The 13869-nt window shown below is 43.4% G+C and overlaps 2 protein-coding genes across 7 annotated transcripts in view; both read right to left on the minus strand.

Moving 5' to 3' along the window:
- Positions 1–2350: 2350 nt before the first annotated feature.
- On the minus strand, positions 2351–5858 carry cdipt (CDP-diacylglycerol--inositol 3-phosphatidyltransferase (phosphatidylinositol synthase)). Its single transcript, XM_005947997.3, has 6 exons — positions 5672–5858; positions 4911–5045; positions 4159–4312; positions 3911–3992; positions 3742–3823; positions 2351–3141 (listed from the first exon to the last, which is right to left on the minus strand). Exons 1-6 carry the CDS (start codon positions 5712–5714, stop codon positions 2999–3001), a joined length of 639 nt encoding a protein of 212 aa, XP_005948059.2. The 5' UTR covers positions 5715–5858; the 3' UTR covers positions 2351–2998.
- A 2088-nt stretch (positions 5859–7946) lies between these two features.
- The window catches only part of taok2a (TAO kinase 2a), a 35956-nt gene continuing 30033 nt past the window's right edge, over positions 7947–13869 (minus strand). For all 6 annotated transcript variants that reach the window (XM_005947995.2, XM_005947994.2, XM_014329447.2 and 3 more), the window contains 2 exons: positions 12715–12897; positions 7947–12624 (listed from right to left, as the gene is read on the minus strand). In XM_005947995.2, the coding sequence (XP_005948057.1) occupies positions 11770–12624; positions 12715–12897 (1038 nt within the window). In that variant the 3' untranslated portion in view covers positions 7947–11769. The remainder of the gene's footprint in view (positions 12625–12714; positions 12898–13869) is intronic.

A 13869-nucleotide genomic window follows, 5' to 3' on the forward strand; every position in this document is an offset into this window, starting at 1 on the left:
TAAAAATTTTGTTTACCTTGTTTATAAAATTGTCACTTCCATTTTATTTAGTTATACTTGTGCTGACTGAACTTTTATTTGTTCATTTTGTCGTTGGCTGGTGTAACAGGAATTTCCCGCTGTTGTAATAAATAACGTTGATGTGATTTTCTCTCAAAGTGAGGAACGTGTCAGCACTAATATTCAGATGAAAACAGCTGTTTTATTTTTAATGTCAGACTGAATGGAAGGTGAAGGCGGGCCCTCGGGTCTCCAGGCTGAAATACAGAAAAACAATCACAGGCAGCTGCACTTCTGCAGACGTTTTAAAGAGAAGCCCAGCTGTCCCGTGGCCCTGCAGGTCCAGGTGGAGTGACCAGGTGCCCCTCTTTAAGTGGCTGCTCAGCAGTTTTATTACCCGTCCACCTGCAGCGACACTCCCACATTTTGACCGTTTCTGGAATATAAAAGAAAAACGATGATCTGTGGACGAATCACAGCTTAAGTCAACGTTCAGCTTCTGTTCAGGACTTTTAAGAAACTGGTTTTATATAAATTACAGTGGTTATATGATCAAGCTGCAGGCTGGTTACTTCCCTCAGGCTCCCTCAGCTCTCTTCGGTCTGTGTTTGTGTCTCACCATGAATCCAGATGTGTTCAGGCATCCACAGATGTGCATCAGCGCTGTCATTCAGAGCTGACGTGCAGATGTTCTCGCGATCATGTCCCCACAGCGTCAGTATGAACATGCAGTATTATGAAAGCATGAATTCATGTTAAAATAAACCCAGTCTGCTCATTTCATACTTTTAGATTCTTGAGCTGTTCCCCGTTTAAGTCGTTCAGGTTGTGTCAAACTCTTTGGCTTCAGTAGAACAAGAATTTACCAAAAAATAAAGATCTGATGTGATATGGAACAGGAAGAAATAACTGAAGGTCAAAGTGCAGAGGACAGAACAGCAGCTGTGGAAGCTCTGCACTCGTCTTCAACGCTGAAAAGCAGAACCAATCAAATCGGCAGCTCGTGGAGTCCAAACTGCCTCGAAGGAGAAAAGTTTAAATACAAATCTGAATTTTTTTATTGAACACAACGTTTTTCTTTCGCAGCTTTTTTTATTTTTTACAGTAAATTCAAACCAAGCAAACAAAACCAGCATCAAATATTTAAATTACAACATTATTTCCTTTTAAATAGAACATCAAACTTTGCTTTCAGGTCGAGATATATATTTCATATTAATACATTCTAGCAAATACAGTATGCGGATTTCAGCACGCTCTCTGATTGGCTCCGTCAAAGCGACACACACAGGTAACACTTGGTGCTCCTCAGGTGAGGTAAACGTACAGTTTCTGACAGAGGACACGCTTCCTCTCCTAGCACTAAAATAAAACGAGCCCAGCTACTGCTCAGCCTCCGTCTAATCAGCCAAGCATCAGCAGGAACAGGAAGTGAGGCGCAGGAACAGAACGAACGGTGAGAGGAATATTTAAGCTTTTGGTCGTGTCATCATTTCAGGGACTGTTTCGTCTTCACAAATAAAAAAACATCTAAATAAGGAATAAAAAGTGGATTTTCAGAGAGTGGAATAAGCATTAGAATTTAGATTTTACCATTAACGTGTCGGTAACCAGCCTGACGGTCATGGTGGAGGCGACTTCGGACGGTTAACGGGCGCTACACATCGTCAGCTGCTCCTCATTCATTTAAACACACCTGGAGTTTTTCCTCCGAATAAAAAAGTCGGTGTCCAGGAAAGAGCCTCAGGCCTTCTGACAGACACCACTGAGTCATGACATCATCTACACGCACACCTGCGTCCAGTCAGACCGAACGGCCCGCCTCCTCTCAGCTTCAGACTGAGCTTCCCATCAATCATCTGTCAATTAATCACAATCACTGAGCCGACGACCTCGACCTAACAACAGGCAGAAGTCTGTCCTCACAATCCTGCTGCTACACACCTGGAAATGACGCATAATTACAACAATAATAATAATACTAAAAATAACAGCAATAATAGTAATAATTACAATAATCTGTATTTGATCTGTATTTTCATTTTTTTAATGTTGTTAATAGTTTGGTCAGTAAAATGGGAAAATAATAATAATAATAATAATAATAATAATAATAATGATGATGATGATGATGATGATAACAACAACAACAACAATTTGGAACATTGATATTCATATACGGAGGACTAAGAATGCCCTCCCCTCCCAAAAAAAAGGTTGAGTTTTTGTTTACTTTTGTAATAATTATTTATTTGCTTCTTTATTTACATATTTGTCCTTTCAGATCGCGCCTCATTTATTTTGGCCGGACTTTAGTCACTCCTCTTATTTCTGTATTTACTTTTCTTTCTAGATTTAAATGTTGATGGATGTATAAACACATTAGCAGATAACAGCAACATTATTTTTCCTGCCTACAGTCATTATTAACATTACTTCTTATTCTTTTAGTGATTTTTAAATTCCTTTTTGACTTTTGGTCCTCCGTATTTGTCTGTTCAAACTTAAATATTTAATTTAAAAATTTGTTGTTGTTTTTTTAAAGCGTTCAGATGTTTTTTTTAAATTATTGCTATGATGTAAAACTGAGAAAGCGTGGCAGTGAGAATGAGCAACATTTGATTAGGTGTAATCGATAAATCTGATACGAATTGTCGGCTCGTTTCAGCTTTAACGGAAAAATAAAGAACACCTGCGTTAGCTCTCGCTCTCATCACCGACGGACACGCCTCTCACGTTAGCGTAATAAAACAGGAGAGCGGTAACCGGGGACCTGTCCGTTTATCATACATGTAACCATGCGTGTCGTCCTTTAAGTTTGCATTATGAGCTTATGTTGTGATTTAAAGGCTGCGCCGTGGATTTGGAATATTTTTCTCCATATTTGGTCAGAATCCGTGTCGGTCTGACAAACTTTCCCTTTAAGAAAACAACAATAAGTGAAACCGCAACGGATCTGCTGATGCTGATGCAGCTCTCGCCGCCTCCCCGTGACCTCTTACTTCATCTTCAAGGCCTTCTCCCGCTCGGCGGCATCAATGGCGGCCATGTTCTTGGAGGCGGTGATGAGGTGCAGGACACTGATGCCGGACTTGAGCAGGCAGATGATCCCACAGAGCCCCTGCAGCCAGTAGAGCCAGCCTGTGGAGAAATCCAGCGACTCAAGTTTAACATCAGACTCAGAGGAACGATGAGTTTCCTGTTCAGCACCTGAACACGTTAACATTCCCAGCTCTGGATTTTAACAGCAGGACTCTGCTAAAGAAGCTCAGCATGACTCACAGCTTTAATTAACCAATAACGAGAACTCGACTAACACTCGCGGAGAACAACCACCATGACATTTATCAACACTTTCATCAACAAATAAAAAATAAGATGAAAATGTTCTGGAAAGATGAGATCCAATCAGAACTAATAAAGGTGTGCAGAAAGGTGGGATGAGTTTGGACGTGAGCCAATCAGAAGCTAGCTCCCACGATCTCTGCTGAACACACAACAAAACAAGGACACTCGCAAGGAAGAGACGAGCAGACGTACGAACACGTTCACACTCGATGTCAAAGAAAATAAACCAAAACTGTGACCAGCAAAAACAAACTTTACACTTTAACTGAATCCACATTAGATTTTAGTCGACAAGAATCTTAATCGACTAAAACAACTTTGATCCGTAAACACTGATGTCCAAACTCAGTCTCACCTGTGAAAGTGAGGAAGACGAGGATAATAAGCTCTTACCTGCCGGCTCCTCGATGTGATAGAGAAGGTAGAGCAAGCAGAAGAAGAGCTCGTTCCCGGCGCACATCACAAACAGGACTGGCTGCAGGACACACACACACACACACACACGTTCACTGATTGTTCCTTTAAAATTCATACGGACACGTTTATCATACGACACACAGACCTTGGAGGTGTAGTAGAGGCGTAGGATGGCGTTCCCAGAGAGGTCGATGGTTTTATGGCTCGCTGATCCCTTTACAGTCGAGCTGAGGAAGACAGATAAGAAAACACGATCAGCCGCAGCACAACACCTCGTCCTTACACCTATCATGGCTCTAAAACGGGTCACTGGGCAACATGATCTGATTCAGTCTGTTCAGGCCACACAGCTAAATATGACTTCACCCTAACAACCACAGAAACATCGCCCACCTGTGCAGGTGCAGCCAGTGGCTGGCGATGTCCAGACACATGCTGAGCTGGAACAGGAAGGCGTAGGAGGGGTAGAGCAGGGATAGGTTGACCAGCAGACACATGGTGGCGCAGCGGTCAGTCAGCATGTCCAACATGGCGCCGAACTTAGTGGCTGAAACAAACAGAGAGCGGCCCGTGAGACCACAACACGACCTGCTGCAGGAACCGTCATGGCTGCAGTTCCTCTGACGTCCAGCAGAGGCTCCAGCAGCAACTGAGTCAATGTTAAAACTCTACAGCAGAAATAAACACAGCCTAAAGCTCCCACAAAGATTGTCTCACGAGACAGCGAGCATAAAAACGGCCTGAGACGCATACAGAAATCTACTCAGGGGCGTCCTCCTACATCAGCGGGTGTTTCTGCAGATATGGTAGATGTTGCACCTGACTGGACAGCGAGGGATCCACCTCACCACTGCGTGCTTTTAACGTACCACACCGACCCACTATGACTGTGAAGCAGTGAGAGTCGTTAAAATGACCCAACCACACTCCTTCCATCTTTTATATACAGAGTGTGGTTATCACCCAGTATAAACATCAGGAAAACAAACACGTCCTCCATCCAACACAAAATCTACATTCAGTCAAATCCTGCCTTCAGGAGTCAAAACTGGACGTCTCTCTCTCACACACACACACACACACACACACACACACACACACACACACACACACACACACACACACACACACGTGTAAATACATACACTGATTGAGCGCTCGCGCTGCATGGCCGTCAAAGGCATCCAGCAGAGCGCTGAGCAGGTAGCAGAAGACGGCCGGCCACGGGCAGCAGGGCATCAGGAAGAAGGAGATCAGGGCCAGCACCACCCGGGCATAACCTGCAGGATCCAACCAAGGTGAAGAGATTTATTCAGAAACAGAGTGCGTTTTAATGATTTCAACACTGATTATCTGTGATGAGAAAATTCCTTCTTATTGCATATTATTTGTCATTTTTCGCAAAAACAATGCACTTTGTTATGTCTCTACACTTATGTTACTGCTACCTATTCCAATAAAATGTATTTTACAACAAAAATGACAAGATAGAAGCTTATAAAATACTTCATTACACTGGGTACAGAGTAGTCCACATACGATGAATAACTTATGTTATTTTCATAATTGAAGGCATTTAAAAGCATCATATTGAAGTTGTAAAAACCCATCGCTCAATGGCCTGATCAATCTTTTTATCCACAATAAAACCGGACATTTCAGGGGAAAATGCTTATTTATTATTACGCAAACAACTACAATACAATAACAAAACGTGCCGTCCTTTCCCATTAATTTCGGCTTGATTTGGCTTCCACTGTGACGTTACTCAGCTCACTTTGCCCAGATAAAGCAGATGAGCCGGATTCTCTAAATTGGACGTTTTTTGAATGGAGTTCGGTGAATTTTACATTTCGCCGGCTAAAGCTAAGCTAGCTCCGCGTCGCTAAAGGCGGGAAAAACTCACCGATTAAATTAGGAACGAAGAGGAAAATGTTCTCCGTCTCCATGTCTGCGGCAGTTTGTGCGACAAACGGAGCGCCTGTTCTGCGTTTTTATCCGCAACAGGGTCTTTGAAGGAAACTGCAGGCGACTATTTGAAAAGGTCACTTCCTGTCACCCAAAGGGCTCTTCACCGGAAACAACAAGGTTACAAATTCCGGTTGTTTTCAGAATAAAGGTGGAATGTTATGACAGCGTTTTGTTGTCGTTTTGTCAAATAAAAGTACAAACTTACAGAAAAATTAAAGGGAGATTATGCAGTTACATTGATGGAAAAAAATAATTAAGAAAAAGAAACTTTTGTGTGTGTCTTTAAGTTTGCTTTGGTAAGGATCTTCACCTTTTGCTCTACCTCATCTCACTCTCTGAAAAAGGAAATAAAACGTAAATTTAAAAAAAATATATATTTTTTACCAACAGTAACCATAACACAGACTAAAACACATATTTAAAACCCATTTACATGGAGATAAACCCTGTAAGCAAAACTCACTCTCGATTGTGTTTTAGTCTTGAATGCATTTAATTTAATTTAATTTTAATTCTAACACAAACTGCAAAACTTTCTAAAAAGACAAGCGTCATTCTTCTTTGCACTTCCTTCTGGAGCGCAGCGAGGAAATCTCTCACACAGAAGACATGTTCATGCTGAGGAAAGTCCGTAATGCCATACGTAATGAATCTGAACCAGAAAGTCTGCGCTGCAGTTTGATGGAGCATTGGCTGTATCCCAATTCAGGGTCTGCAGCCTTAAAGGCCGCGTTTTAAGGCCGATTACGTCACAGCGGCGCGCCGAAGGCTGTCCCAATTCAAAGGCTGCTCGAAATGCGGCCCTCAAATGCGTCCTTCATTTCCCTGAATTTTAAGGCTGTGGCAGTGTAGACTTCGTGGCCCAACATATCCCAGAATGCATAGCGCGGCGGTGGGTGTGGATAATTTCGCCGGGGGAAAAAAAAACACAAAAAAAACCAAAAAAAAAAAACGGCGGATGAGGGGCGCCCGAAGAGTAAACTTTAAGTACTGAATATTATGTCACTTATTTATGTGCAAATGTTTAATAACGAAGAACATTAAACATTCCTGTTGGCCACATGTTGGCAAAGTCATGTGACATTAGTGACGTTTGTACTAACTTGGTTTTAAAGCCTTTACTTTAAAATATACGCCGTCCAATAGCTGAGCTTAATCTCACAGAATGATCAAAGCTCATGTAGAAACAAACACATGAACAAAAGATTTTCTCCTTCATTTCTGTCAAACACAGCTGTATGACACGTTTCCAGCTGTTAGTATCATGGTTGCTAGGCAACCTGGGCAGCGCAACGGAGGCTAGACCGTCCCATTTCACAAGCCTCGCACTTCCGGCCTTAGCGGTCTTTGAGCACGCGGCCCTTGAGGATCGTTGAGGCTGCGTACTTTATTAAGGCTGCAGACCCTGAATTGGGGGACAGCCAATGTTTGACTTCGACAATACCAACACGTTCCTACAACACATGAAAGCTCTCTGCTTCAAACATCCGAGAGCATGCAGAGTAAAACAGTCTGGACCCAGCCTTTGTGGTAAATTTAGGTGTAATACAGAGAACCAAAAGTTCCCAATAAAAATAAAATAATTTTTGCAGAGAAAGAAAATAAACATTTCACATTTAACAGATTCATTGCAGCAATTTATTTTTATGTTAACTTTGAGTGGAAATAATGGTGTTATTTCTTTCTTTTGTCTCATTTTGACACTTTTGGTTCTCCATACCCAGAAGTACTTCAAAAGAAGTTTTTAAAATTTGTATTTAAAGACTTAAATCTTAAATATCCGTAGCCGGAACAGAATTTTCAAAAGAACTCAAAAAGTGAGACGTCAGGAGAAAATCTAGAACAGCTGAAATCTGAAAACATTAATAAAAACATCGCCCCCTGGTGGTGAACAGTTCAAGTAAATTTTACAATCTGATTAAAACAAAAATTAAATATTCACAAAACAATGTAATAAGAAAGGAAATGACAACAAAGCAGCTTTTCTGTTTTTGTTCTTTTATTTCTCCAAAATTATTTGATTACGTTTCTGTACATCTAATTTTTCCAACGCTCCTGAAACACAACCTGAACATTTTCACTTCGCCCTCCTGTGACATACACACACCCTTCATCCTGCTCTGCACACAGACAGCACTCGACTCTGCCTCCTCCTCTTCCTCCTCATTACGCCGATGGCCTTGAATGCTCCTGGGGATTTTTCTTTTTTCCCCCCTTTTTCCTTGAAAGTTTAAAGCTGCAGGAGGAAATGTGAGGAATTGAACAGAAACATTTTGTTTGCCATCGACTCTTGAAATCGGTAACTTTGCGCTTTCAAACAGAGTGAACCTTCAGTTTTTAAATGTCAAACTGTCCTTGAACACAGCACAGAGTAGTTGAGAAAATAAAATAAAAAGTAGAAAAAGTGAAAAATGTGGGGCTGAAACAGTAAATTGATTAAGATTGGAACTTTTGCTGCTAAAGACATCTTTTTTCTAGTTCCAAAAATTTGTTTTACACGACTTTAAATGTAATTCATTTGTGTTTTTAGGACTTTTGCTGTAATTTAGCACATAAAAACTTTATGGGAAAGAACAACCAGCAGAAGAACGATGTCATTTTATAATAATATAAATTTTAAAGAAATTTCCTTTGTGAACATCTTTCCTCTTAAAGGAGACGAGATATTTAAAAATGTCAGAAGATCCAACATGGCAATCCAACTTTGTCCAATAAATTTCCAATCAAACCGTTCGATTGACCTAATATAAAGACGTCACATTTAAAAAGCATTTTAAATGTTTTGTTGACCAGAACATGAAAACATCTCAGTAACTGTCGCTAAGGATAGCAAACATGAACACGTCCTATAAATTGTGACCACGTGACAATACACAGAAATCCTGCAGTCAGTAAACTGCTCACGGCTGTAAACGTAGATGAAGATCTGGACTCTTCCTCAGTCTGCAGCTTTAATTGGCAAAATAACACTTGAGGAATGGTTAGCATTTCACAATAAATGCTATTTAAAAAAAAAAACAAAAAACAAAGTTGGCAAAATGAAGTTTTTTTGTTTTGTTTCTTTTTGGGAGGAAGGAGGAGGAGGAGCACTCAGTCCACGTTGCCCCACCCCGCCCCACCAATCATCTTCCTCAGTACAGCGTCTCATGTTTTTTTAAGTCCAGCATGTCCTGCAGACAGCTTTCCACTGAGCGTGACGTTAAGTTTGTCCCTTCCTGCTTGCACTCATTGTCCCGTCAACATTTGCACAAAGTGAAGGAAAATGAAAAAAAGCCAAGAAATGTTTGTTTTTCCTCTTTAGTCCACCTGAACATTCGTCTCCTTTCAGTGCAAATGAGGTAGAGGTGACAAAAAGATGATCTTCTACCCATTCGGACTGTGCAAAATGAAACAGAGGTGTTTGTCTGGAAAACACACAGAGTGGAATTCCTGTACGGAGGCCCAAAAATGCCAATATTCATCTCAAACGCATATAATTTGAAGTTTAGCCAAACAAACTTGAAACTCTTTAAAATCTTAAAATGTAACTCATGAACACCAAATGGGTTTTTTGTTTAGAAAGAAAAATGGAGTGACTGAAAGGTCGTTTTAACAGAAGTCTCTTTTTGGCTCTCATCTAATTTAAAAGTTTTTAAAATCTCAAATATAAAAACCAATAAATAAAAAAAAAATGTATAACATTACAACTAAAGGGAGGCAAAACAAAGGATGACAGAGGTGAGTTGCTGATGTCTGATTAATTAATTGGTTCAGTTACTTTGGGGAAAATACTGTGAAGAAATTTAAAAAAATAAATGTAAAAGTGGTTTTACTCTAACTTTGAAATAAAATTATAATTACCGCTCTGAAGTTCACTGCCAGCTCAAAACACACAAAACTGGAATTCTTTAGGGAATAAATGTGAATCTTTATTTAAAAATCTAAAAAAATAAATAAATAAATAAAATTCTTAGTGTTAACCTGCCTTTAGTTATTAAAGAATGTATTAATAATAGGTTGACGTTTTAAAACCTGCTTATGCTAATAAACACTATTATCCTTTTTGTTTTTTTTTAAAAGCCTAATATTGGACACCTTTGGGCTTCCGTATTTGGAGGTGTTCTTGCAGATGTTACAGTGTTTTTGGGAAAGTCTTTCGCACCATAAAGACGATGTGTAAAACAAAAAAATGATAAAGTTATGGCACCAAAACGTAGTGAAAGATCTGGAAATATGTCCATACGTCATGTGATAATACTGGCTCAAAACAAACAAACAAAAAAAGAAAGAAATGAAAACAAACAAAACAAAAAAAGAAAGAAATGAAAACAAACAAAACAAAAAACCCCGCAGCCCTGCCCAGAACTGGAGACTCCCACCCTGAGACCTCGACAGGAATGCTGGGAAAGGTAGTCCTTTTGTCCTCCTTAGAAACGTGAATATTTTTTATAACTCTATCACAGTAACATTGCGCTTATTCCCCACCTAGTGGTCAAAATTGGCAATCCACATTTAAAAATTAGCGTACAACATAAATATTCCAGCTGCAGTAGAGGTAATAATAATGATGGCGTCTATTCGTCTACAAATCAAGTCACGTGACAAAATAGTCATCATTATTACTCTAACACAGCCTCAGAGTTATTAGTGCTTCTATGTACAAGTCAAGAGTTTTGGACAGTGAACAATCGTCAGTTTACCTGCTACCTGTACACAGGTATCTTACATTTATAAGCATTTATATAAATAGGTAGTGTGCATGTTTATTCATACAAACGCCGCCTGTACACGAGCTCCATGCACCGCACTACTCTGTGACACACATGTACACCTTATCTACAGATGCAGAGTGTGGAGGGAGGGATGGGGGGGGGTCAGGTGTGGGGTTAGCTGTCGGCGCGCGCGCGCACACCACCACACACACACACACACACACACCACACACACACACACACACACACACATTCAGCTCTAAAACTCTGCAGCAGCGTCACTTTGAAGGAACGAGTCGCCCGACATCGAGCTCTCAGAATAAGCACAGGGAGGTTAGCCTAGCTTAGCATTACAACAGGAGAATGACGGCAGGTAAACACACCTTTAAGTTACATTTACCTGCACAGTAAAGGCGCAAACAACTGACCAGAAGCTAAATTCTGCGCGGCGTGCTGAGAGTACGAACGTGGCACAGATCGTCCACAGGCAGCGGACTATCCTCCTGACGCCTGCTGGAGTTATCGTTCAGAAACGGGTGCCATCTAAAACCAGCACGCATGAGCAGACGTTAGCGAAGACGGGAACTAAAATAAAACGTGCTCTTTCAGTCTGCTCGCTGACCACTCACAGCGCCCCCTGCTGACCAGTAGATCATTCCCGTACGATGGGATCAACAGGAAGTAGAACATCTGCCTCAGAGACAAGTGTAAACGTCACTACGCAGAGATCTCGTAAACTTGGTTGTTTGAACACAAGAAAAACAAAGATGGAGGGGCTTCCTGTACGGAGCGCGCTGACGCCGAGGCGACTCGCGGCGACATGGGCGTGTTCCTTTAAGTGGCTTGGAGGGCAGTGGCAGGTTGGTCTCGGGTCAACAGAAAGATGGCAGTGTTTGTTTTTATTGTCGTGTACAGAATCTTAGCACTACAAATAAAAGTTGATTTTAAGAAATCTTCCCTCGGTCGCCGCCTGTACACCGCCGCCTTCAAGCCCCGCCCCCCGCCCTGAATGTTTGAAACACTTAGGAACCAGAAACGGCGTCTACAGTTCAGTTATGTACATAGTTACAGTGGTTTTTAAAGCACTGCGAGCCGAGTGGAAGCTCCACAGCCGTCGCTCTGTCTCGGTTGACGTGTTGTTGGCTGATTGGATCGCTGCCCCCGTGCAGCTGCAGTGACTGCGTATAAAGGGCACGTTCAAAATTGATTTTTTAAAACTTGTGACATGTTTGTTTTTAGGATTGAAGCGCTGAAGACCGAAAAGGTCAAAATGGCGCCGTTCTGCTTCTGTGTCCCCTGAGAGAAGCAGGACGGCGCCCCCAGACTAAAACTGGCGCCGGATTCACGAGTAGGAGAGGTGAGAGCCGTTGGAGATGTGCGAGGTGACCGATGTGCTCCGGGTTAACCCGCCGTCGCTCCCCCCGCCGCCTGGCCCCCCGGAGGCTGTCCGCCTCAGCGGCTGAGGGCTGTTCCTGAGCGCCATCAGGCTGGGGCCCCTTACACTCAGACCGCCGCCGCCGTAGCCGCCCTGTGAGGAAGAGGACGAGGAGGTGGAGGAGGGAGGGGAGGAGGTGGAGAGGGCGATGGGAGGAGGCGGAGGTGGCGGAGGCAGGAGGGCCAGGGACTGCGAGGAGGCGTGGGAGGAGAGGTGGTGGACCTGGGAGTGATGGGCGTAGTGTCCGCCTCCTCCCACCCACTCCCTGGAGCGGTCCCGCTCCCTGGAGTCGCGCTCGTGGGCATCGCGGTAGAGCTGCGGCGTGCTCTGGTGGTGTTGGTAGTGTTGGGGGAGGTAGTGCTGCTGGTGATGGGAGGAGGAGTGGCCCCGGCTCTTGCTCATCTCGCCATCCCTGCCAAGGACGTGGGACGAGGCGATGGACTCGGCGCGGCTGAAGCCTCCACCGCCGTGATTCTGGCTGCGCCAGGATGGAGTCGTCACAGAGTTCTGCACGCTGTGGCTCCAATGGCTGCCGGAGCGCGGTACGGGCCGCGACGGCCAGCCGCCGGAGCCCGAGGACGGGCTGGGGGTCGGGTAGCCCTGGTTGAAGGCCTCTGCCGGGATGCCGGTCAGCGCCATGTTGCTGAAGCCCAGACGCATGCTCTCCGAGTCGAAGGCCTCAATCTCGTGAGCCTGGCGCTCGAGCAGCGTCCGGATTCGCTCGGAGCGCTCGTTCTGCAGAGTCAGCATCTCCTCCTCGATCTGTTGGACAAAAACGCGGCGGTTAGCTCGACCGGGACGCGGCCCGCACGCTTTCACAAGCTTCGACTGTCAGAGTGAAGTCGGCCTCACCCTCTGCTCCAGCAGCGCCCGGCGGATCGACACCCTCTGCTCCAGGTCCTTCACCTCGCGCTCGTGCTGCGTGTCCGTGTGGATCTTGATCTTGCTCTGGTAGGCGTTCAGCAGCTCGAGCTCCTGCTGCAGCTGCATGCGGAGCACCTGATACTCGGCCTCCTGCGTCTCATCCAGCCGCAGCTGTGGGATCAAAACAGAGCCTCGTTATCAGCAACAAAGTCAAGCAGGTGAAAAACAAGTGTTTGTGCTGCATGTGCGCGTTTCTTTCATGTCTGGTTTTTAATTTTAGAAAATAAAAATCATTCAGCTGAAAACTACAGACAGGAAATGACTCTTCATCCTGAAGACGAAGGTTTTAGTCGATCTGACACAAAATTCAGCCGCTTTCAACTGTAAGTATCAGCTGATGTCCATATGTGCGTCACATGTATCGGTGCACACAGACCAACAAACTTTAGTCGCCTCTGTTCAAAGGTGTGACTTTTATGATGAGATAATGAGCTTGTTAATAAAATCAAACATTAAATCATAAGTTCAGCCCTGAAATATTACTTACTGCCTCCATGTTTACATATGTTTAATAAACATGCCATATTTGAACTTCTCTAATCTAAAGCTGCTCTGACTTGAGATATTTTTGGCTGACAGAAATTACATTTAAAATCAGTTGTTTGGATAATTTAGGAAAATGCGAATCGTTCAGGATTTCATAAACATGGTCATTTCTCCTCAGCTGGTTTATTTCCTTTAAACCGAGCTGAGCTGCAGCGCTCAGGGCTCTGTACTACGAAGCAAGTTCAACATATCCAGGATATTTTACTCCAATCTGGCGTCCTTTAAATCTGGCAATCAAGCTTTAACAGTCCAGCTGTGAGCACGTTCACATGGGAGAGGCGGGGTTTGCAGCACGTGACCAATCAGAAACATGGAAAGCTGATCGTTCAAAGGAAGATAAAAAGGGGGGAAAAAAATCAGGTGGTTAAACAGAGTGAAGGTAAGAACTGCTGCAGAGGGAGCAGGGGGGGCTCTGCAGGAAGCTGGAAGAGCCGCTGTGTTAGTAAAGCTCATCTGAAGCATGATTTCACAACCTCCCTAAAGCAGGTTAGAGCTGCAGCTCAAGTTGCCATGGCGATGTAAGAAGAGAAAGCCTCT

Source organism: Haplochromis burtoni, unplaced genomic scaffold, assembly GCF_018398535.1.
Source record: "Haplochromis burtoni strain Fernald_Lab_line unplaced genomic scaffold, NCSU_Asbu1 Contig_400, whole genome shotgun sequence".
NCBI lineage: Eukaryota > Metazoa > Chordata > Actinopteri > Cichliformes > Cichlidae > Haplochromis > Haplochromis burtoni.

Coding starts and splice junctions, on each gene's coding strand:
- cdipt (XM_005947997.3), bottom strand. CDS start 5,714: ATGGAGACGGAGAACATTTTCCTCTTCGTTCCTAATTTAATCG. Junction 4,313..4,910: donor AGCGCGAGCGCTCAATCAGT/GTATGTATTTAC, acceptor TGTTTGTTTCAG/CCACTAAGTTCGGCGCCATG. Junction 3,993..4,158: donor CACTGGCTGCACCTGCACAG/GTGGGCGATGTT, acceptor TGTCTTCCTCAG/CTCGACTGTAAAGGGATCAG.